This window comes from Thamnophis sirtalis, unplaced genomic scaffold, assembly GCF_051295495.1.
Source record: "Thamnophis sirtalis isolate CommonGarterSnake01/CBP01778 unplaced genomic scaffold, rThaSir2_p1.2 scaffold_6, whole genome shotgun sequence".
NCBI classification, from domain to species: domain Eukaryota; kingdom Metazoa; phylum Chordata; class Lepidosauria; order Squamata; family Natricidae; genus Thamnophis; species Thamnophis sirtalis.
Genome location: NW_028261386.1, coordinates 5,581,563 through 5,603,295, shown reverse-complemented (window position 1 = coordinate 5,603,295; position 21,733 = coordinate 5,581,563). Strand labels below are relative to the sequence as shown.

Below are 21,733 nucleotides of genomic sequence, written 5' to 3'. Positions count from 1 at the left end.
ACGCCAAAAAGAGAACTACACGCATTGTCCGATTCTCTCCCAAAGTGGGAGGCAAGGATTGGCTTCTAATTAAACCTTGTCGTATACGGGGAGCAGAGCTAAATCTTGCATCTCTAAAACACCAGTGAAGCTTACGGAAAGCCATCTTAAACAGACTCAAGAGATTTGCCAGCTCGTTTCCTTACATCCCATTGTCCCCGAGTAAAAAAAAAAAATCACAAAAAGCTTGAATAAAATTTTACAACATTTCGCATCTATTGCTGGGCCTTTTGGTTTAGTCCGGTGCATTAGTAACAGAGAGAGGTATAAAGGCAGGGGTGGCTTCAAACATTTTAGCAAGGGGTTCTCTGCCCGGTTGCTGGGTGGGCGTGGCCATGTGGCCATGGCCTAATTGGTCTCCTGCACCATGGCAGGTGCGGGGGGTGTTTTTGCCCTCCCTGGACTCGGGAGGCTTTCCCCGAGGCTCTGGGAGGGCGTAAACGGCCACCCCAGGCTCCGGAGGCCCTGGGAACCTCCCAGGCCTTCTCAAACTTCCAGTAGGCCCGTTTTTTGCCCTCCCCGAACCTCTGCGCGCACCCTGAATTTACCTACATCCCAAATGGGCCGCGTGGGGACTCCGGGGAGGGAAGGGGTGGGCGGGGACAGCTAGGAGTGGGATTTGGGGGTTCTCACAACTGCACAGAATCTTAGCTAAAGGTTCTCCCAAGCCCCTACGAACCCCCAGCAGCCCGCCCACAACAGGTAACTCTTTGCATGCTCAGGAGCCCTCTGCCACAGATCCAGCTATAGCAGAGGCCCCAACTATACACGAACCGATATTTTTAAAATGCCAGGGAACCTGGGCAGGGAAGTCCTGAAAAGTCCAGGTAAATCCTTGACTTACAACCATTTGTTTAGCAACTGCTCAAAGTTACAACGGCAGTGGAAAAAAGCCCGACTTACAACCAATCCTCACACTTATGACTGCATAGCATCTTTCTCCCTCCCCCCCCCCATGGTCACCTGATCAAAATTCAGATGCTTGGCAGCATCCTGGGGTCATGTGATCTCCTTTTGCGAATCTCCCAGCTGGTTTCTAAAAAGCTTGGCTTAACAACTGTGGCAAAAGAGGTTGTAAAATGAGACGCAACTCACTTAACCACCACCTTGCGGAAGTTCTGGTCCCAGTTGTGGTCGTAAATCGAGGACTATCTGGATCTGCCGTGACCTGTCAAAAGCGCGGAGGACAAAATCGCGCTCGACCAAAGCGCGCATGTGACGTCATCACAGCGCGACGAAAAAAATTAAAAATTGAAATAAAATTAAAATTAAAGCAAGCCGATTCACATAAAGGTAAGGGTTAGGGTTAGGGTTAGGTTAAGGGTTAGGGTTAGGTTTAGAGCGTTAACGTTAGGTTTAGCGTTAGGTTAAGGGTTAGCGTTAGGTTTAGCGTTACGTTAACTGTTAGGTTTACGGTTAGATTTAGGGTTAGGTTAAGGGTTAGGTTTAGGGTTAGGGTTAGGTTTGGGGGGGTTAGGGTAAGTTTTTAGCTTTATTTTTAGATTTTTCGATCACAGCGCGATGTTTTCGTCGCGCTGTGATGACGTCAAATGCGCACTTTCGTCGAGCGCGATTTTGTCCTCCGCGATTTTGTGGTGGAACCGGATCTGCATTGGCGCGTTTCCCCCCCCCCTTTTATAACCACAAGGTTCTCTTTGTTATTGGATTTTACTTCAAGAGAGATAAACCCTCTAATGACTGAACATATACAGTATATATAATCCTTTCGCTCATATTCAAACCTCTGCATTAGACGCATGATCAAAACAGACTAACATCTGGAAACAGGCAGCTTTGCTACCATTGCCTGTCGTCACTAGGGATGAAAACAGCAAAAGCAGCTTTCAAATCCCCCCAGGTATTACCAATTCTGTCCTAAAACATGTTCATGGCATGATTCACCCAGGAGATGCTTGACTGGTTCTCACTCAGTAGCTTGCATGAATCCAATTACTCTGTGTTATTATACGTCATGGTTTATTCAGTTTATCCAGTACAGCAAGGCTAGGCAAGCTAAGGTGAGCAATGCAGAGGTGGGTTTTCCCAAGAGGCAACTGGACTTTCTGGTTTTTCTTTGAAAATGTTTCGCTTCTCCTCCAAGAAGCTTCTTCATCCTTCCATTCCCCACCATCCAGTCAGAGCTGAAGAAGCTTCTTGGAGGAGAAGCAAAACGTCTTCAAAGAAAAACCAGAAAGTCCAGTTGCCTCTTGGCACCTTCGGGACAACCATGATCTGGATGACCGAGAATCGCCATAAACTAAAGATGAGCACAATATTTCTGAAGCTCAGCAACCTTTTAATAGCAACGGCACTTAGACTTATATACCGCTTTACAGTGCTTCGCAGCTCTCTCTCAGCGGTTTACAGAATCAGCCTGTTGCCCCCAACAATTTGGGTCCTCATTTTACCCACCTTGGAAGGATGGGAGGCTGAGTCAACCTTGAGCCTGGTGAGATTGGAACCACCAAATTTCAGGCAGCCAGCAGGTTGCCTGCAGTACTGCACTCTAACCACTGCGCCACCCTGGCTCATATTAAGATATGTGGACTTCCTCCCAGAATTCTGGGGATTCTGGGAGTTGAAGTCCACGTACCAAGTTGCTGAGTTTGAGAGATACTGGCTTAGCATAAATGCATGAGCCCAGAAATTGGTGACTGTTTTCAAGGCTTTACATACAGGTCCTACCATTAGTGTTAATGGTAGCCAAGGTGGCGCAGTGGTTAAATGCAGCACTGCAGGCTACTTCAGCTGACTGCAGTTCAGCAGTTTGGCTGTTCAAATCCCACCAGGCTCAAGGTTGACTCAGCCTTCCATCCTTCCGAGGTGGGTAAAATGAGGACCCGGATTGTTGTTGGGGGCAATATGCTGACTCTGTAAACCGCTTAGAGAGGGCTGAAAGCCCTATGAAGCGGTATATAAGTCTAACTATTGCTATTGCTATAATGCCATCCTTCAGTTGCGATCAATTAAGAAGCTGCCTACATTTAGCAGGCATTGTGCTTTTATCTATGTAGTTATAAAAAAAAGTCGAGAGAAATTGTCACTTCAAACGAGGACTAGTGTAGTCCGTCCTTCTCCCAATGAAGCTTAGCCCCAAGTTTCTAAACTATGGGTGTCAAACTCGCAACGGCACATTGTTGTCACGCAACTTTCCCCCCCTTCGCTAAACCAGGAGTGTGCGTGGCCAGTGCATGATGTATCCAGGCTGCGGGCCGCGAGTTTGACACCCCTGTTCCAAGCCATCTCAGCAAGGGCAGGACATGACTAAGGGCATAGGCCATAAGAACTATAAGAGACACCGAATTCACAGCAATGGGGAAAGGACAATATATAGAATGTAAGTTTTCACACCGTTCTTATTTTTCAACCCGGTTCTCTTTTCCCAGCAATGCAAGGATTACAAAGTTATCAGAGAGGTTGCGCGGAAGCAAAATGGGATCCAGGTTTGGGTTGAGAGACAACAGGAACAATGACAGCAGAAATGCCCCGGGAGGTCAAAAAAGTCAATATGGCATCCACCAACATGAGATCAGACTCCCAACTTCTTTTACATGTAAAAAAAGTTGGAGCTCGTCAGCACCCAGAAGCATTTTGTAAATAAAAAAAAATGCTGAGTAAGCATAAATGGTTAACCTTCCAAGATGTACTAGAATTTTCTTACGGGGATTGTAAAATGAAATCAGGAGATTTAATAAGAGAAGGATATGCTTCCCAATGGTTTTCTTATATACAATTAACAGAAAGGTTTAAGTGGATAAACAATTTTACGATTTTGAACAAAGACAGACTGAGTTTGAATTAAAATTATATATACCAGCGACGAATATGTTATTGCCAAACTTATAAACTTTTGCTGAAATATGAGATCGAAGAACAACTGAAAGAATGTATGATAAATTAGGCTAGGAGGTTGGCTATAATGTAGAAACAGGAAAACGTGGTTGAAAGGACTCAAATTTACATTGCGTGCTCTAACCTTAAAAAGATTTTTTATGAAATGATGTATCACTGGTATTTGTCATCAGAGAAACTGCCTGGAATGTATAAAGGTCCTTTGAATCTTTGCTGGAAACGTCAATGGCATGAAGGGACTTTTTATCATGTTTGATGGACTTGTAAAAAAGGCCAAAACATATTGGATAGAAATACATGCATTAAATAAGAAGATCTTGAAGTATAGCTGAAACCAGAGGCTTTTCTTTTCGGCTAATGGACAAACAACTAGGGAAAAAAATCTCAGAACTTTTTCTTTATGACAACTGTAGAAAGATTATTCTATGTTGAAAAAATGGAAGAGCTCAGCACTATGGTGCCTACAACAGAGGAATGATTGGTAAAAATGATACAACTTGCGGAGATGGTTCAATTAACCTCTTTGGTTTGGGGAAAAAACAAATATCTACATTTATGATCACCTGGAAACTCTCATAGACTTTTTGCACGCAACAGAAAAAAATGCAGTTATGATTTGTGGTAATCATGATTAGGGGGGGAAATGAATAATTAAAAAAAATGAGGGTCTTTTTTAAATCATGCAGTAATTTTATAACTGTATTTATATTTGCTGCAAAGGAATACAAAGAAATCAGAACTCTTTCTTTTCTTTTTCTTTCTTTCTTCTGCTCTTTATTAGAAGATGTGTTGGATAGACTGTGTTTTGTAAAACTTGATTAAAGGAAATATTTCGAAAAAAAAGTGGAGTTTTTATCTTGTTTGGAGGTGCTGTCTTGACTTTTTTGACACCCTTACTCCCACAGACACCCCTGAATAAGGGGAAATATCTATCACAAACAGCTTCTGATTGTGGAAGGGATCTGCAGGGACATTTTTTCGTGGAGGGAGGAAAATTATATTATTCTGACTATCACACTCAAACAGCATGATTCAGGTTTTTTTCTATTAGCAGCAATAATTATATAATTATAATAAAAATCATCATCCACAATACAGCAAAATCTGGAGGGCCCATCCTCTCTCTGAATGAAAGGACACACGTATCAAAAGTCATGGTTTGAAAACAGCAGCCAGCAACCACTTTGGAACAATGGTGCGGTTTTTCTTTCATACATCCGAACCACATTTGAAATAATAGATTATCGTTATCCAGCTTCAAAGATTGGTGTATAAAAGATTAGGTCAGTTGCCAGTTTTTCTCTCTCCCTCCTTTTTTTGGGTGGTGGTGGGGAGCTGCATTCCTCAGAGTTGAAAAAAGATAGAAGAGGTTAAGACCCAAATTCTTAGTCACTGGATTAAAAAAATCAAAACATGCCTTCATATGTTGACTTCGGATCGTTCCAGAATAGAGTCACCAGCATAAAAACTATCTTCCCTTTTAACCATCATGGTTTCTCATCTTATTTGGCTTCCACCCCCTCCCTCAATTGCCAATTCTGGATCTAGAAAAGAAAAAGAGAGAAATATGGGAATATTAACAAAAGCTTGAATGCTTTACAATGCAGGTAATCCTCGACTTGCAATGACAATTGAGCCCAAAATTTCTGCAGCTAAGCGAGGCAGTTGATTGTGTCCCATTTTGCGACCTTTTGTGAATTGTAATTGTGAAAAACAGACATAATTCATTTTTTTTTTAGTAGCTTCAAATACTCACTAAACAAACTGTAGCAGAAATAGACACTGACCTTGTCGATCAAAAAGGTTGGCAGTTCAGCGGTTCGAATCCCTAGTGAGGTGTAATGGGGTGAGCTCCCGTTCCTTGCCCCAGCTTCTGCCGACCTTTCTGATCGACAAGCTCAGTGTCTATTTCTGCTAGTCCTCAACAGTTTGTTGCCAAACTTATAAACTTTTGCTGAAATATGAGATCGAAGAACAACTGAAAGAATGCATGATAAATTAGGCTAGGAGGTTGGCTATAATGTAGAAACAGGGAAACGTGGTTGAAAGGACTCAAATTTACATTGCGTGCTCTAACCTTAAAGAGAATTTTTATGAAACGATGTACCACTGGTATTTGTCATCAGAGAAACTGCCTGGAATGTATAAAGGTACTTTGAATCTTTGCTGGAAACGTAAATGGCATGAAGGGACTTTTTATCATGTTTGATGGACTTGTAAAAAAGGCCAAAACATATTGGCTAGAAATACATGCATTAATTCAGAAAATCTTGAAGTATAGCTGAAACCAGAGGATTTGGGGGTCTTAGCAGCTGCTGGAACCCACCCATGGTTTCTCCTTAATTTCCAGTTGCTTCTCTCCTTGATTAGTTTCCATCAATTTTTTCCTGTCCTGCCCTCTGGTGCTTTGGAAATTAAGTTGTGGCAGCCCCTCAAACACTGGGAAACTGTTATCAGTCCTTTTTTTCTCTATACTAGCCAAACACAAATCCTGCAACCTGTTCTTCCTATGTTTTAGACTCCAGGCCTTTAATAATCTTAGTTGCTCTTCTTGAATATTTCTGTTCAGAGTACCTAGCAAGCAGGGACGTGCAGTCACTAGAGGCAAGGGAGGCGGGGCCTCACCAGTCTCCTCAGGGAAAGGAAAGGATTTTAAATAATTTTCTTAAAATAATTAAAGCCAGGGTAGTTGCTACCAGATTTCAAGTCACAGTGGCTTGGTGTCTGCTCTCAGTATTAACTAGGAGGAGGCCAGAGAACTAGGGGCCTCTTTTGCATAAGGATTTTTTCGCCTTTTAAGAGTTAAGCAAGGGTTAACAAGGGAAGAATTTCTTATGCAAATGAGGCAAGTATTCTCTCTCCTCCTGTAGAGGGCATTTTTAGAGGCTTTTTAGAGTTTTCTAGGAGCGACTAGCTCAGTCTGACTTCAGAGCTCTGGCTTTTCAAGAGGGCAGGGTAGGGCAGGGAGAAGCAGAGTTGAAATCGTCTCTGAAACAGCTGGAAAAGGTCCGTGTGTGGGGAGGGGGGAGGAATTCAAAAAGTTTGATCGGAAGGCAGCAGGGGAAGGGGGGGTATGGCAGAGGAGCTGCTTTCAAGCCTTTGGAAAATATATCCAATCCAACTTCTGTGTTTGTGTTTGAGAGTGAGTGAATGAGAGAAGGATCGAAGTTCTATGTCTGCGTGTGTCTGTTTGAGAGAGGGGGGAGGGAAGGAGAGAGGGAGGAAGGAGGGGGAGGGAGAAGAAAAACAATGGGAAAACTTATTTTGCAAGAGGGAAAAATGCTGTCGCTTTAAATCGAAACTTAGCATGCCTGGCTGTGGAATTCTGGGAGTTGAAGTCCACAAGTCTAAAAACAGCCTCACCGGGGCTAAAGCTGACCGCACGTCACTGCTAGCAAGTGAATTTATGATAGTTGGAAGAAAAGTGAGCAAACCTTATTGTATTTCTTTTGATGGCTCTTCTGCTGCAGGTAATTTTCTTCTTATTTGACAGTCCTCATCTGAAACACAGAGGCAGGAGATGGTTGAAGCCTGCAGATCTGCAAAGGCCCAACTTTGCAACTAGACTAGAGTTGGTGTCAATTCAAAGGCAGGAAAAAACAGTGTCAGTGACAGGCTGTTCTTGCGGCCAACTATAAAGGCGATTGAAGAGTCATGGTGGCGCAGTGGCTAGAATGCAGTATTGCAGGCGTACTCTGCCTGCAGCCAGGAGTTCGATCCTGACAGGCTCAAGGTTGATTCTTTCCGAGGTTGGTAAAATAAGGACCCAGATTGTTGGAGGATAATTTGCTGACTCTGCAAACCGCTTAGCAAAGTGCTGTAAAGCATTGTGTAGCGGTAGATACCATATTTTTCAGAGTATAAGATGCTCCAAAGTATAATACGCACTTAGCTTTTGGGGAGGAAAACATCTGCGCCTCTCAGCAATTTGCCTTCTTGCAGCAAACAGCACGTTTCAGTTTCAGCACAGCCTGATTAGCACAAACAACCGATTGTCGATGATGAGCTGTTTCAGGCTGCAGGGATTGCCATAGCCTATTGCCGTCTCCATGCGCCCCATTTTTGCCCTCCGAATCCCATTTAAAGCCTCCGCGTGCCCCATTTTTGGCCTCCGTGCACCCCATTTTCTGCCCATTTTGGGCGATGGCAATCAGAATGGGCAGAAAATGGGTCGCGCAGAGGCCAAAAATGGGATGTGGAGGCTGAAAATGGGGCGCACGGAGATGACAATAGGCAATGGCAATCGCTGCAGCCTAAAACAGCTGATCGTCGGGAGGCCCGACGATCAGCTGCTTGTGCTAATCAGGCTGTGCTGAAGCTGAAACAGGCTGTTCGCTGTTTGCTGCAAGGAAGCAAATTGCTGGGAGGCAGAGGCCAAAGGGTGGGGGCAGGCGGGTGGGCAGGGCTACATTGGGTGTATAAGACGCACCCAAACAATACGGTAAGTCTAAACGCTACCGTATTGCTATTTCTGGGATTCAGCCAGCCTGCACCTATTCGGGAGAACCGGTTGTTAACTTTATGAGCAGTTCGGAGAACCGGTTGTTGGAAGAAATCTCCTTTTTTTTCCTACTTTACAGGGCTAATCCTGTAAGGAAGGCAGGAAGGAAACATTCTGGTTCTGTTTCTAACCTAATCTTTATTGCCCTCCTTACAGAAACTGCCTCTCTGGTTAACCCTAATTTCATTGTAACAGCAAAGCCCATCGACCTGAGTGACATTGAGTTGGCCACACCCAAACAGTCACATGACCACCGAGCCCCGCCTACCCAGCTGGTCATTAGGGCAGAGAACCGGTTGTTAAATTATTTGAATCCCATCACTGTTTCCTATCCACCGCAATTCCACATCAAGGTTTTTCATCCTCCTCCAATTAAAAAAATTACCTCCTAACATCATTACTACCAATGCCCTTGATTACAGCTGGCAGCCTTACATCACCTTAGATGTCCCAAAAGGTGTTTTTTTTTCCCAAGAGGCAACTGGACTTTCTTTGAAGAAGTTTTGCTTCTCATCCAAGAAACTTCTTCAGCTGGATGGTGGGGAATGGAAGGATTCCAGTCAGAGCTGAAGAAACCTCTTGGAGGAGAAGCAAAATGTCTTCAAAGAAAAAAACAGGAAAGTCCAGCTGCCTCTTTACAAAAACACCTTTGCGACAACCATGACCGGGATGACTGAGAATCTTTCATAGACTAAGGGTGTCCAACGTTGGCCACTTTAAGACTTGTGGACTTCCACTCTGGCTGGGGAATCCTGGGAGTTGAAGTCCACAAGTCTTAAAGTGGCCAACTTTGAACACCCCTGCCATAGACAATCACTCTAGATGTGTCCATTTCTACAATACAGGTAGTCCCCATCCATTTGTTTAGTGATCGTTCGAAGTTACAACAGCACTGAATAAAGAGACTTACGACTATTTTTCACACTTAAAGACTGTCGCAGCATCCAAATGGTCACTTGATCAAAATTCTGGCATTTAGCAACTATCTCATATTTATGATGGTCGCAGTCAGGGATGGGATTGAAAAATTTTAGCAACTGGTTCTCTGCCCGGTTGCTAGGTGGGCGTGGCCTACTCGGCCTCCTCATGGCGGGGGGGGGGGTTCACCCTCCCCAGGCTGTGGAGGCTTTCCTTGAGCCTCCTGGAGGACAAAAACGGCTTCCCCTGGGCACCAGAGACCCTCCGGAATTGAGCCTGCTTCCGGACATCTGGAACTTCCGGTAGGCCTGTTTTTCGCCCTCCCAGAGCCTCCGTGCGGGCCCTGTACTTACCTGGCATGATGAATGGGCTACGTGGAGACTCCTGGGAGGGGAAGGGTGGGCGGGGCCAGCCAATCCTTGCAACAACCGGTTCGCGAACCAGATGCAAAATTAGCATCCGGTTCGCCCGAACCAGTGCAAACCGGCTGAAACCCACTCCTGGTCATAGTGTCCTGGGGTCATGTGATCACCTTTTGTGACTTTCTGACCAGCAAAGTCAATAGGGAAGCCAGATTCACTTAACAACCGTGTTACTAATATAACTGCAGTGATTCACTTAACAAATATTACAGGAAAAGTCATGAGGCAAATCTCACTTAACAAATTCTTCACTTGGCAATATAAATTCTGGCCTCAATTGTGGTCATAAGTCGAGGACTACCTGTATACACATTCCCCCTGGAGCAGGGACTTATATTTTATAGGCGCACAGCAAAATGGAAAATATAGCAATAGCAATTAGACTTATACACCGCTTTACAGTGCTTTACAACCCACTTGAAGCAGTTTTATAGAGTCAGCATATTGCCCCTAGCAATCTGGTGCATACTTATGGACCATTGCTGTGTCCCAAGATCATGCGATCACCGTTTGCGATCTTTTGACAAGCACAATCAATGGGGAAGCCAGATTCACTTAACAACCTCAGATGGATGCAAGGCCTTGAGTCAACCTTGAGCCTGGAGGGATTTGAACTGCCAAATCGCAGGGAGCCGGCAGGCAGCAGAAGTAGCCTGCAGTGCTGAATCCTAACCACTGCACCACCACGACTCATAATATAATTCCAGGGTCCCAAAACTCAGGGTCCAATTAGGGAGCTAAGACGAATATGCTAAGCCGAATGTGCACTCCCTAATGTGCATATCAAGATTTGGATCTTACCACATGAATGTCCTTCAACGTCATCAAGAAGGTTTGCTGTGGAAGCTGCCGTCCCCATCCTGGATTGGTGTTAAGGAGAACATAATCCAAACCATACGTCAAATGGAAATACTGACCAATGAGCAACACTGCTTAAAAACAGCGGAAAAAAGTCATTGAACCTCCCTGGGGTTTGAGACTGGCCTCCACGCCACTTCCTGGAGGTCCACACTCAAGGTGGGTGATAAGATAACAAGATAAGATCATCTTTATTGTCAGGCAGAACAACACTCATTAAAATGAAATTCCTATGAACAGTTCTTGAAAGAAGGAATACCACCCTTCTGAATCATGTCATCATCCCAACGAGAATACTACTAATAATATTATAACAACAGCAACCCCCCCCAAATATCAAATTATTCAAAAATTATACAAAAAACCTATATTAACCACAATCCATTTTTAATACGTAGCGGGGGGGGGGGTGTCTTGAAAGTTAACAAGGTTGATGCCATGTGGAACAAAGGTAAATCTGATTGTTCTACTTCTGTGGTTACTAAGCAAGAAAGGGAGTCCTACCCTGTTTTCCTGAAAATAAGACCTCCTGGATAATAAGCCCAATCGGGCTTTTGAGCGCATGTGCTAAAATAAGCCCTCCCCTGAAAATAAACCCTCCCCGAAAATATTGCAACACAGCAGCAGCCATGAGGTGACCACACTCACCGTCTCCTGCACCTCAAAAATAATAAGACTTCCCCAAAATTAAGGCCAAGCGCTAATTTCGGGGGTCAAAAGAAAAAAAGACCCTGTTTTATTTTTTGGTAAATACAGTAGGTTTAATCCTGGTCCCATTTGGAGCAAGAAGAGAGCCAAAAAAATTAGCCAAACTGATGAATACCACCAGAACACAATCGGTAGCCAACTGATGGGTGTAGAAGTTACAACGGGGAAAGACAAAGAATCCTGCATTCAAATTCCTGTTCATAATTCCTATAGAGGAATTATTGAGTCTGTCATCTGCACCTCCATAACTGTCTGGTTTGGCTCTGCAACCCAACAAGACGGACACAGACTTCAACGGATAATTAGAACTGCAGAAAAAACAATGGCTACCAACTTGCCTTCCATTGAGAACCTGTACACTGCACGAGTCAAAAAGAGGGCTGTGAAAAAGCTACAGACCCCTCGCATCCTGGACATAAATTGTTTCAACTCCCACCCGCAAAACGAAGGTATAGGGCACTGCACACCAGAACAACTAGACACAAGGACAGTTTTTTCCCCAAATGCCATCACTCTGCTAAACAAACAATTCTCTCAACGCTGTCAAACTATTTACTAAGACTGTATTACTATTCTTCTTCTTATCCTTCCTATTACCTCTCTCCTCCCACATAAGTATAACCTTGTTGCTTGTATCTTTATGATTCATACTGTTTTATTTAGTTTCCTAGTACGATTTGTGTTAGGAATATATTCTAACGGTTGGATTGGCAATATATAAATCAGGTAGCAATGCTGTACCTGTAAAATGTGATTGGTTGCTGTTTTCCTCAATAAGAGGGAGCCAGAATGACAGTTAGCTCTCTGTTTGTTAGATGCTGGGCTGATCTGATCTGAGTGTTTTGGAAGCTGGCTGTTAGAAAGTGCCGTGAGGTATTGAAAGTTTTGCAACTGCTAGCAAACTTTGAGTACTGCACTGATTATATGATACTAGACTATATTATTTGGATTATCCCTTATCATTGATGACTGACTGACTGATCCGTGTATGACATGGACTGTTTGATGGACTCTGATACCTCTATTTTCACAAAAGTAAAAGCCTATTTAAACTGCAGTGTCTCTGTATGCTGGTTTGTGTGTTCTCTAACACAACTCCCACAACGCTTCTCTGAACGCACTCGCTCTTCCAACGGGGAGCTTACCTAATTGCTTATTAGTAACCTATGACTATCACTAAGCGATCTTACGATTCTTGATGAATGTATTTTATTTTTCTTTATGTACACTGAGAGCATATGCACCAAAGACAAATTCCTTTTGTGTCCAACAACACTTGGCCAATAAAGAATTTTATTCCTATTCCTATAATTTACGGACTTCATTTCCCAGAATGCTCAGCAAAGGCCAGGATGACAAAGGAAAACGTGAGGAAGTCCTCACGAGAATAAACCAGGGGTGAAATTCAGCAGGTTTTGGAGAACTGGTAGCGATAATTTTGAGTAGTTCGGAGAACCGGCAAATAACATCTCTGGCTGGCCCCAGAGGGGGTTGGGAATGGGGATTTTGCAGTATCCTTCCCCTGCCATGCCCACCAAGCCATGCCCACAGAACCGGTGGTAAAAAAAATGAATTTCATCACTGGAATAAACCTCTCTTTACATTTGGATTACAGTCTTTTTACACTCCATCAAGGCCTGGACTGATGACTGATGTCCAAGAGAGAACAGCAGGGGAGACTTTCATGATCACCAGTTTGGGAGACCAACCGGAGGAGGTCACTTCATACAACCAGGAAAGGATACACTTGGTGCTTCAAAAGCTGTTTTCTTTTTGACTTCCTCATTTTGGTCTTTTCTGAGAAAGCTCTGGCAAGTTCAAACAACTTCTTGCGTGTCGCTAAAAAGAAAAACATTGGCTCTTTTAGCGGCTGGGGGGGGGGGAAGAGCAGTATCTCCAAATCATTCTTATACTCAGGTATGGGCTTCATGCTGCCAAAGTGAGAGGCATAAGGACTAGTAACTTGATGAAGATAAAAAAAACTACAGCTCCTTCAAGATGCTGAATTTTGCAGCTGTGCTACATTTAGTCTTAACTGAAGAAAAAAAATAGAGGGGACTCTCTGGAAAAGGCAGAGGTCACCCTATCCATAGGACCAGATCTCTGCCTGTCTTTCCCATGCAGGGTTAAGGTTAAATGACAAGATGGCTTCCTCTTTTCCTAAAGGAGAAGGAACTGGCAGTTAATTCTTACTCCAGAATTGACTTGGGATAAAGTCTGATGTAGTTACATCCACCTATGTGTCAAAATCAGGGAGGCAGCAGATGTAATTCAAACCTTGCCCTTTTGAATGAGTATGTGACATTCCATCCATCATCTTCCCAATTTTGACACTTGTGCACACAAATCCACCCATGGATGCTCTGAACTGATGATAACAAGGTATTTGGGGAATGAAAGGAAGATTGTTGTATCTTCTAATGTCTTATTGCTGCTCCCTGCTTTGGCGCATCTGATCCCTGAGACAAAGTGCTTTTATATATATATATGTATATGTATATATACACATATATACATATACATATACATATACATACATACATATATATGTGTGTTGTATTTGTGCTGATAAATAAATCAGCACAAATACAACACAAATATAACAAAGGCAACAGTAAAAATATTGGGTTTCTGTCGTGATGGACTCTTGTGAGGAGCCGATTGACAGATGATGGAAGCAGTATATATACACACACACACACACACACACACACACACACACACACACACACACACACACACACACACACACACATATATATATATATATATATATATATATATATATGTGAAGAAGATTGCCAGTACATACGCTAAATAAATAAATAAGTTGGCCTAGAGCAGTGGTGGCAAACCTTTTTGGCTCACATGCCAAAAGCAGGGGGAGCGCAGGGGGGTTGTTCGTGGGCGTGCCACACCCATAATGCAATGTGCGACCCCCAGCATGCATAGGCACATGAGAAGCACTCACCCACATTTTTTGCATCCTTTTTTTGCCCTCCCCAAGGTCCAGAGGCTGTATAGGAGCCTGGGGAGGGCGAAAACAGCCCCCCTGGCCCCCAAGGGGGCCCTCCAGAGGCTTCAGGAGCTTCTGGTTTGCTCGAAGGGCCAATTTTAGTTCTCCGGAGCCTTTAGGGGTCTTCCAGAGGCTTCCCTGAAGGCTCTGGAGGGCAAAAAACGACCCTATAAGTAAACAGGAAGTCACTTCCGGTTTGTCCGTAAGGCCATTTTTAGCCCTCCGGAGCCATCGGGGACCTTCAGAAGGCTTCCCTGAAGGCTCTGGAGGACAAAAAACGGCCATATGGACAAACCGGGAATGACTTCTGGTTTGCTTGTAGGGTTGTTTTTTGCCGGAGGGCCTCCAGGGGGGCAGAGGAAGCTGTTTTCACCCTCCCCAGGCTCCTATAAAGCCTATGGAGCCTGGGGAGGGTGAAAAATGGCCTCAAAAAAGGCTGGTCAACTGGCCAGATTCCCCAACCTGCATGTCTATGGGGCATTTTAACGATCCATGGAGATTCTCCATCATCCAGGTCATGGTTGTCCCAAAGATGTTTTTTTCAAAAGGCAGCTGGACTTTCTTCGTTTTTGGTCCTTGGAAAACCTTTCACTTCTCATCCAGGAAAGATGAGAAATGAAGAAACTTTTTGAATGAGAAAGGAAATGTTTTCAAGGTGAAAAAAAAACAAACAAGAAAGTCCACTTGCCTTTTTTTTTTAAAGCACCTTTGGGACACAAATCGTAAGATTGCCAAATTTGGAATCCCCTGCTCTAGAGAGACAATGGCAGGAAATATGCATCCCAGTGTTGGCTTCTGGCCAGCCATGTGCCATAATGTAACTCACATTTTCCCATGTGTTTTAACTTGTCCCTGAATAAGGCATCATCGGAGATAGCCCCGCTGGGCACACCGGTTAAGGAGCGAGTGACCTCATCTGCAAGGCAAGACAAAGCATATTTAGGATCGATAGGAAGCAGCCGAAGGCAAGAGAAAGATTTTGAGCATTCTTTCTATCCCACTGGACAACTTGGATTTCAAGTCCCATCCTTCCCAATCCTTGGCTACTCTGGCTAGGGATCTAGAAGGCACGAATGCCTTCTAGGACAGTAGTGGGTCCCAGATCCCATCGCGGCAAGTAGGCTGCACACTGGGCTGGGCGTCCTCGTCAGGCATGTGCGCGGCACATGCACGTGCATGCCACTGCCTTGTGATACCCAGTTGTCCGCGCGTGCGCAATTGGCCCATTTGTGTCAAAAATCAGTAAGGAACGTGAGCAGGTGTGTGGGCCAAACAAGCCACCCGTGACACGACAAATGCGCGCACGACAAAGGTGCGCCAACAAAACTGCGGCGCTAAAACCGTGACGGCATCAACGCACCGACAACAGCACGCCGACAACAGCACGCCGACAGAAGCGTGATTTAAGTTAAGGTAAGGGTTAGGGTCAGGGTCAGGGTCAGGGTTAGGGTTAGAGCGTGCTTCTGTCGGCGCGCTGTTGTCGACGCACTTCAGCGCTCATTCGTCGGTGCAGTTTAGAACTCGCGGTTTTGTCACCGCGGTTTTGTCGGGCACGCTTTTGTCGGTCGCCCTTTTGTCGGTGAACCGAGCCACCGTCCCGTTATGGTGGCTGCTGCTCCCAGCTGCCACCGGTATGGCCCGGAACCCTAGGAGCACTGTTATAGAGCGGTGTCTCTAAACCTCAGCAACTTTAAGACGTGTGAATTTCAACTCCCACAATTCCCCAGGAAATCCTACTATTGGATATTTGTGGTTCAGATGAATTCAATGAATTTTGCAGCAGTTCCTGGGAAAGAAGGACATTCTTACTCGTTGATCTCTTCTATTTCAACTTCTGCTACGTGATTAATAAACAAAATGACTTTTCATATCTTTATTGGCTGAGTACCCGTGATTCACGACGAAACGAAGTGATCAGGCTATGCAGGAGAAATTTGGTTCAAAATCCATTGGGTCAGTGGAGGTCGGTGATTGAAACACATAAGGGAATATCACTCCCGACGCCTTGAGTCTGGAAACAGTTCCAGAGGTAGAAGGCGTAGACATTTTGGTGAGGGACCGACATTTAGTACTGTAAGGAGCTCCAGACCGCTCCTAAGTGAAGGAGTGGAACGTCCACCAGTTTGAACTGAGGTAACGGAATGTGAGGCAACTGGCAGTTGGAACAGAGTACTTGTCAGGTGGGGAGGGGGAGTAGAATGTCTAACTCCTTAGCATCAGAGCGTGTTAATATAAGGCAGCTGGCAGTTGGAACAGAGTTCTTTTCAGGTGTGGGGGGAGAGTAGAACTCTTTAGCATCAGAGCATGTTAATTACTGTATAAGAAATACTAATGGCCTGATGGTCATTTCGAAAAATCCTTTCTTAGCGAGCACCTAGGAGGAACATCCGTGCCAAATTTCAAGTTTGTAGGCATTAGGGTTCTGGAGATTTCGCGATGGGTAAATGGTATTTGCCTTTTATATATATAGATTTTTCTTTGTTTAACAGAAAGCTATTACCTTAGCAAACAACTTCCTGAGGACCCAGTGCAAAGGCTAAACTGCAGATCGGGCAATTCCATTAAGGTTGTTAATTTATTGCCTGCATCCTTCATCTCATTACCTCTACCTTCTGTTAGGGTGCAAAAAAAAAAGGTATTTTAGCTAGCCTCAGACCTGAACTTCCTTGGAATGTGCCACGAGGAATAAATTTTTTCAGAAACGCCTAATCAAACTGAATGTGAAAATAAATAAAAAATACTTATAACGCTTCCCAGAAGGCATTAAGTTGCTTCAGCAACTTAAGAGAGATATTCAGTGCTCTAAAAAATATTCCTTGAGGGGACCCTTCAATATTTTATTAGGTTTTGAAATTTTTATAACACTCAAAAATTATTTTCTATCCTGTGGGAGGTAAAACGTCTTACCTATTTAAGCTCCTGCTGAAAAAAGAGAATTGGGTTTTTTTTCCTCTCCTTACATATTACTATTACGCGTAATAGCATTCGCTGGCTGGGGAATTCTGGGAGTTGAAGTCCGGACATCTTCAAGTTGCCAAGGTTGAGAAACACTGATTTAGAGTTACAACACTGGAAAAGGTGACATGGCTGTTTTTCACACTTGTGACTAGTGCAGCACCTGCATGGCTTTGTGATCAGAATTCAGACCCCTGGCAACTGACTCATATTTATGACGGTTGCAGGGTCCCAGAGTCACATGATCACCTTTTGTCCCCCCTTCTGACAAGCAATGTTAAATGGGGGAAACCAGATTCATTTAACTGGGTTACTAATTTAACAAGTGGGTTACTAACCTATCAGCAGTGATTCACTTAACAATTGAAGCAAGAAAGGTCATAAAATGGGGCAAAACTCACTTAACAAATACAGGTAGTCCTCGATTTACAATAGTTCATTTAGTGACTGTTCACAATTACTACCACACTAAAAAAAAGTGACTTATGAACATTTATCACACTTATAATCTTTGTAGCAGTCCCAGGATCACCTGACCAAAATTCAGATGCTTGCCAACCGGTTCATACTTATGACCGTTGCTGTGTCCCAAGACCATGCGATCACCTTTTTGCGACCTTTGGACAATCACTGGGGAAGGCAGATTCACTTAACAACCTTGTTACTCACTGATCGACTGCAGTGATTCACTTAACAACTGTGGCAAGAAAGTTGTAAACTAGGGCTTGCTAATTGCTGTTGTAAAATAGGGCAAAACTCACTTAACAAATGTCTCACTAAACAACATAAATTTTGGGCTCAATTGTGGTCGTAAGTGTGAAAAATAGTCACGTCACTTCTTCCAGTGCCATCTTAACTTCAAACAGTCACTAAGTGAACTGTTGTAAGTCGAGGACTATCCACATCCCAAGTCAGGCAAAGTCAATGGGGAAAGCCCTATTTGTTTAAAGACCGCATGATTCACTTGAGAATGGCAGTGATTCACTTAACAACTGTGACCAAAAAAATTGGGCACAACTCTCTTAACAACCACTTGTTTGGCAACAGAAAATCGGATGCCAATTGTGACAACACTTTTTGTGAGAGGAAGGGACAATCAGACTGCCAAAACAGAAGGAGATGAAATCCAGAAAGAAATGTATCAAGATGGTTTAATTTCCACTTAATTAAAGCATTGGAGTGGAACAGCTTAAGCCTGTACTGTGGAAAGCCCTGTGATTTATAATACCTTGCAAAATTCCAAATATGATTTCAATTTAGTGGATATTTGGTTATGTTAGTAATCCCTTCTAATGTAGCAATATTTTCCTTTCATCTGTACATAGCAATTGCTTTTGGCTAGGTAATTTCCTGATATTTCCTTCTGACATTTGAAATCAAAACCAATACGATGTAAAACGTATTACAGTTTCAGATCATGGTCTTATGAAATATTTTCCATTTGGGGAAACAAAAATATCAAATATATTTAGAAGGGCTCCTTGAAAAAAACATCTTTGCGGAAAGAAAGATTTTTATGAAGCAGATGGAACAGGAAATGACTGGGTATTTTTGTATTAACAGGGACTTGGTTAAATCGTTGCCTTGATACAAGAACAATCAAAGTGTTTTATCTTGTGATCAACTTATAATTAAGCACTTATAGGATGAAGCGACAACTGGCTATAGATAATTTTCTAATGATAAATGTTAAGGAATGATTAACCTTAATGCAAGTCATTCATTACTAGCCAACACAGATGTTTGTTCCCTACTAAACAGGTTTCATTGTGGCTCACCAGTGGCCAGCAGATTCGGACAGTGAGGAGGTTGGGGAGGAAGATGGGCCAGTCCTGGAGTCTGGGGAAGGCTCTGATGAGGGCTCTGTGTCAGAGGCAGAGGGGGAGCGAGGGCTGTCTGACAGCTCTCAGCTGCCTTCAGAGTCAGACATCAGTGAGGCAGACGAACATCTGGAGCCTATTCCCGATGTGCGCATGCACAGATTTGCCAAATGAAGGGAACAGCTAAAGTACAGGTGTTGACTCGGGAGTAAAGCCACGGGTGAATGGTCCCTCCCGTAGGGAATAAAGAGGAGCAAAAGGGAAGGGAAGTTTGCAGGAGACAATTAGTTCAATTCATTAGGATGAAGATTTGTTCCTGACTTCTGGCCAAGTATTGTCTGCTACAGAGTGGCGTTTGGAAGATATCGGCCTGGCAGCTCTCCAAGCCTGATAAAGGTCTGTAATTGTGAAATCTCTTGAAAGACTGTTGGCCGGGACTTTGCTGGAGAGGAATTCCCTTTAACCTAAATAAAAGGGGTTTTAGTTGGATAAGGAATCGGCTTTGTGCCTTTGGGAAGCCTAGGTCAGAACAGGATTTTTTAAAATAAACTTTCTCTTCCAAAACAGAATTGTTAGTGTGTTACACCATGATATTGGGGGGGAGGGGAGAGGGAGAAATTTAGTATACCATATTTTTCAGAGTATAAGACGCACCTTTTCCCTGAAAAAAGAGGGTGAAAATCTGGGTGCGTCTTATACAGCATTTTTGGCCTCCTGAAATCCCGGCCCCTTTGCAAAAATGGCCATGCATAATCTTTAGGGGGCTTCCAGAGTTCTCCTGGGGGCTGGGAAAGGCAAAAATGACCGAACAACAGGCTGTTTTTTGCTCGTATTTGCCCCCCCCCCAGCCTCCAGGAGCACTCTACAAGCCTCCTAAAGGCTATGCATGCCCCCTTTTTTTTGACAAAAAACATGCCCTTTTTCATGAAAAAACGGGCCATTTTTGGGAGGTCTGCAGAGTGCAAAAAATACTTTTTTTAATTTGCCTCTTCAAAACCTTGGTGCGTCTTATACTCCGTTGCGTCTTATACTCTGAAAAATACGATAGTTCAGGGGTGTCAAACTCACCTCGTCCCAGTGTTGTCACATGATGTATCACGACTTTTCCCCCCTTCACTAAACCGTGCGTGGGCGTAGCCAGCACATGACACATCTGGCCCGCGAGCCACAAGTTTGACACCCCAGGTATAGATCCTCTTCAAACAGCTGGCTAGGATATTCTGGGAGTTGAAGTAACAACTTGCCTTCAGAAATTGTGGGAGTTTCATCACTGGAGGCTTTAAAGGGGAGATTTGTCAGGGATGATGTAGAGTCTCCTGCTCGGGCGAGGGGGTTGGACTAGATAGCCTACAAGATCCCTTCCAACTCTGTGATAATCTATGTTAAATCTACCCATCTTAAAGTCCCCAAGGTTGAGAAACTTCAGTCTGGTATAAGAAATTTCAGAATTCAATTCCTTTTGGGGCTCGATTTTTCAAGTATTATTGGACTCACTGAAATTCTGGCGATTGTTGCAATCTTAAGATTGCAACAGAAAATATTGAGTGATAAATATAATCTTGATGAATTACTCATGACAAATTTGCATTGCAGGACAATGCAGTGTAAAGAGAGCAAGGACCTCTGGTGTCCTGGGCCTCTCAAAATATTTTTGTGGATCGACAGAATTTTGAGAAAGCAGACTTTAAAAAAATAGCAATAGCAATAGCAGTTAGACTTATATACCGCATTCATAGGGCTTTCAGCCCTCTCTAAGCGGTTTACAGAGTCAGCATATCGCCCCCACAGTCTGGGTCCTCATTTCACCCACCTCGAAAGGGTAGAAGGCTGAGTCAACCTTGAGCTGGTGAGATTAGAACCGCTGAACTGCAGATAGCAGTCAGCTGAAGTGGCCTGCAGTACTGCACCCTAACCACTGCGCCACCTCGGCTCTTGCAAAAAAACAAGTTTAATTTATTTTACAGAAGTTGTTGGCAGTTTACTCACATTATGATTCAGCACTGGAAGGAAAATCTATATCTGATTTACAGCAACGATAAATATATTTGTCAGTATTTGAACATGTTTGTTTACAACTAGCTATATTGTACAAGAAAATTATAATCTCCGTGACATTTCTGAATCCCTTGTTCATTCATTGAATTTTACTTTTTAATCCATCTTTCCCCCTTTCTATCCTTGTTTATGTATTTTCTTTAATGTTCAGTAAAATAGTAAGGTAAAAGTTCCCCTTTTCACATATGTGCTAGTCGTTCCTGACTCTAGGGGGCGCTGCTCATCTCCGTTTCGAAGCTGAAGAGTCAGCGCTGTCCAAAGACGTCTCCATGGTCATGTGGCCGGAATGACTAAACGCTGAAGACGCATGGATCGCTGTTACCTTCCCACCAAAGGGGGTCTCTATTTTTTTACTTCCATTTTTACATGCTTTCAAACTGCTAAGCTGGAAGAAGCTGGAACAAGTAACCGGAGCTCCCTCCATTACGCGGCGCTAGGTATTTGAACCGCCAAACTTCCGAACTTTCTGATCAACAAAATCAGAGTCTTAGCCACTAAGTCACCGCGTCCCATAGTAAAAAGAAATACCTCAAAATAAATTTGTGGGTTTTTTTTTTTCAGGTAAGAAAGGATATTTTTGTACAATATC

General features: G+C 43.6%; 1 protein-coding gene across 3 annotated transcripts in view; it reads right to left on the bottom strand.

Annotated features, from left to right (window-relative positions):
• Nucleotides 1–5,042: 5,042 nt before the first annotated feature.
• The window catches only part of CUEDC1 (CUE domain containing 1), a 90,119-nt gene continuing 73,428 nt past the window's right edge, over nucleotides 5,043–21,733 (bottom strand). For 2 of the 3 annotated variants that reach the window (XM_087717147.1, XM_087717145.1), the window contains 5 exons: nucleotides 15,141–15,230; nucleotides 13,044–13,137; nucleotides 10,534–10,592; nucleotides 7,326–7,430; nucleotides 5,043–5,435 (listed from right to left, as the gene is read on the bottom strand). In XM_087717147.1, the coding sequence (XP_087573273.1) occupies nucleotides 7,327–7,430; nucleotides 10,534–10,592; nucleotides 13,044–13,137; nucleotides 15,141–15,230 (347 nt within the window). In that variant the 3' untranslated portion in view covers nucleotides 5,043–5,435; nucleotide 7,326. The remainder of the gene's footprint in view (nucleotides 5,436–7,325; nucleotides 7,431–10,533; nucleotides 10,593–13,043; nucleotides 13,138–15,140; nucleotides 15,231–21,733) is intronic. The other variant, XM_087717146.1, reaches the window with a different exon arrangement.